The sequence below is a fragment of the Semicossyphus pulcher genome, unplaced genomic scaffold (genome assembly GCF_022749685.1).
Source record: "Semicossyphus pulcher isolate SPU_LCO1_2020_fin unplaced genomic scaffold, fSemPul1.0.p SCAF_2, whole genome shotgun sequence".
NCBI classification, from domain to species: domain Eukaryota; kingdom Metazoa; phylum Chordata; class Actinopteri; order Labriformes; family Labridae; genus Semicossyphus; species Semicossyphus pulcher.
Genome location: NW_027211693.1, coordinates 16,831,421 through 16,834,048, shown reverse-complemented (window position 1 = coordinate 16,834,048; position 2,628 = coordinate 16,831,421). Strand labels below are relative to the sequence as shown.

At 46.4% G+C, this 2,628-nt stretch overlaps 1 protein-coding gene across 1 annotated transcript; it reads left to right on the top strand.

The window, feature by feature from the left end:
- Positions 1–399: 399 nt before the first annotated feature.
- Positions 400–2,246, top strand: sox3 (SRY-box transcription factor 3). The gene has a single exon (XM_069669651.1). The coding sequence runs from the start codon at positions 632–634 to the stop codon at positions 1,532–1,534; it is 903 nt and encodes a 300-aa protein (XP_069525752.1). The 5' UTR covers positions 400–631; the 3' UTR covers positions 1,535–2,246.
- The last annotated feature ends 382 nt before the right edge of the window (positions 2,247–2,628 follow it).

Genomic DNA, 2,628 nt, shown 5'->3' with positions numbered 1-2,628 from the left:
CGAAACATGCAGTCTAACATGCTTATTTAAAACTTTGTTTGCACGTTTGGCTCCTTCAAGTTTGTGGAGTCTAAAATGTAGGAAAAAGTTGATAAAAGAATTTCTAACATCTTTGTGCGCGTCATTTCTTCCAAGAATAATTTAAATGCGACCTGGCAACATCCACTGAATATCGGTAATAAATCAGCTGTTTGTCCGCCTCATTCTCACATTATAAACACTTTATAAATCTCGAACATTTTGCGCTCAGGTTGCTGTTTTAAAACTTGAGCTCTCCCTCCTCCTCTCACCAAAACACCGCGCTGTGCGCTCCGGTTGGCTCCACGGAGCTGCGCACTGATTGGTCGTCTGCTCCTCATTGTCATGCTGTCAATCCACATCACATGGTCCGGCCACCAGGCCTATTAACAGATGAGCTTGCCGAAAGTTTCAGACTTCTGTTTGGGAGCCTAGAGGACAGAGCTGCTTCAGCGGAGACAAACCAGAAGCACCTGCCCACACTGTTGCCTCTTTGGGCACAACTTTTTTCCCACCTTCGTATGAGACTGGTCAGTATCTCTACCTCTTTGACTTCTGGCGCTGCTTTGTGAACTTTTTTTTTTATATGTGCCTGTGAGTGAACACTGAAAGAATGTATAACATGATGGAAACCGAGATCAAGACCCCGCTCCCGCAGTCCAACTCGGGCTCAGCGCCGGGCTCAAAGAACAACAGTGCCAGCGACCAGGAGCGCGTGAAGCGGCCGATGAACGCCTTCATGGTGTGGTCCAGGGGGCAGCGGAGGAAGATGGCGCAAGAAAACCCCAAAATGCACAACTCTGAGATCAGCAAGCGGCTCGGTGCGGACTGGAAACTTCTGACCGACGCTGAGAAGAGACCGTTCATCGACGAGGCCAAGCGTCTGCGCGCCATGCACATGAAGGAGCATCCGGATTATAAATACCGTCCCCGCAGGAAGACCAAGACCCTGCTCAAGAAAGACAAGTATTCTTTGCCAGGGGGGCTGCTGGCACCTGGAGCCAACGCCGTCAACAACTCGGTGTCTGTGGGGCAGCGGATGGACGGTTACGCGCACATGAACGGCTGGACGAACAGCGCGTACTCCCTCATGCAGGACCAGTTGGCGTACCCGCAGCATCACAGCATGAACAGCCCGCAGATCCAGCAGATGCACCGGTACGAGATGGCGGGGCTGCAGTACCCCATGATGTCCTCGGCGCAGACCTACATGAACGCGGCCTCCACGTACAGCATGTCTCCGGCGTACACGCAGCAGACCCCCAGCGCCATGGGACTCAGCTCCATGGCGTCCGTGTGCAAGACCGAGCCCAGCTCCCCGCCGCCGGCCATCACGTCCCACTCTCAGCGGGCGTGTTTGGGGGACCTGAGGGATATGATAAGCATGTACCTGCCGCCCGGCGGGGACAGCGCGGAGCACTCCTCCCTGCAGAGCAGCCGGTTACACAGCGTCCACCCGCACTACCAGAGCGCAGGGACGGGCGTCAACGGCACGCTACCTCTCACCCACATCTGAGAGGCGCAACAGACTTTTAAAACTTTAAAAAAAAAAGTACTTCGGATACTTGAACTTTTTGGTTGCTATAGAAACAACGTTCAACAGTTTTGTTTTGTTCAGAAACAGTTTAATCCTGAGTTGTCCGTTTTGAAATGAATTAGAAATGGACGAGAGTGAGCGTTGAGCCCATCAGAGTAAAGAGGCGTTTTATCACGAGTATAAAGCAATCAACGTGTGTAGAAGAATTGGACTTCTATATTTTAATGAATGCCATATTTTCTCTCTATGAAAAGGCATGTGGCCTCGTTCAGAGAGGCTGTGTATTTCAGAAAAGCTGGATGGAAAAGTTGCTTCATAAATGTTTACACTTAATTTGTAGAATGTCAGTTGTCTCGACTGTGTCCAAATTTTTGTAGTCTCCTTGTTTTCTCCTCCTCTTCCTCTTCCTCATGACATATAGGTTACAATGAAATGTTAAGACTGTGCGGGTCGCAAACGCAAGTTTTATTTATAGTAAGATTTTTTTTTCTTTTTAGCTTGTGAACCCGATGTTTTTGTCCCGTGAACAATGTTTTTTTGTTTTTTGTAAAATGTTATTTTCTGTGATGGTTCTGACAGTGTCATGTTTACTCATTCTCCTGAACGAAAAGGTTTATTTAAACTGACGTTTCTACATATTTTAAGACCATCCTCTATTCTTAAATGCTGAATAAATTTGTACGAAACATGATTTTTTGACTCTTCTGTCTTTTCTGTGTGATATAACAGGAGGCCTGGAAATATCTGTGTGTTTGTTTAAAAACAAATCTGTGGAGTGCAGTTTGAATCCCAGGGGAGCATGGGCACTGAGAAGTGATGAGTTTAGGTGATGATGTGTCTTCAATCTGGCGTTGTCACAGCGATAATCTGACATGCTTCAAATCATCAGATTAAATTGAACAGAGAAGGTGCTATAATGATGTAGTCTTCCTATGTCTTTACAAGCCTTCAACAGAAATGAAAGAATAATATTTAGCTTTCCTAGTATTAAAAAATACTTTAAATTTAAGAGCGTCATTTAACATCCTTTATCTTCTGGTCTTTAATCTCACAAAAAACATTTCAGGCTTATT

Coding starts and splice junctions, on each gene's coding strand:
- sox3 (XM_069669651.1), top strand. CDS start 632: ATGTATAACATGATGGAAACCGAGATCAAGACCCCGCTCCCGCAGTCC.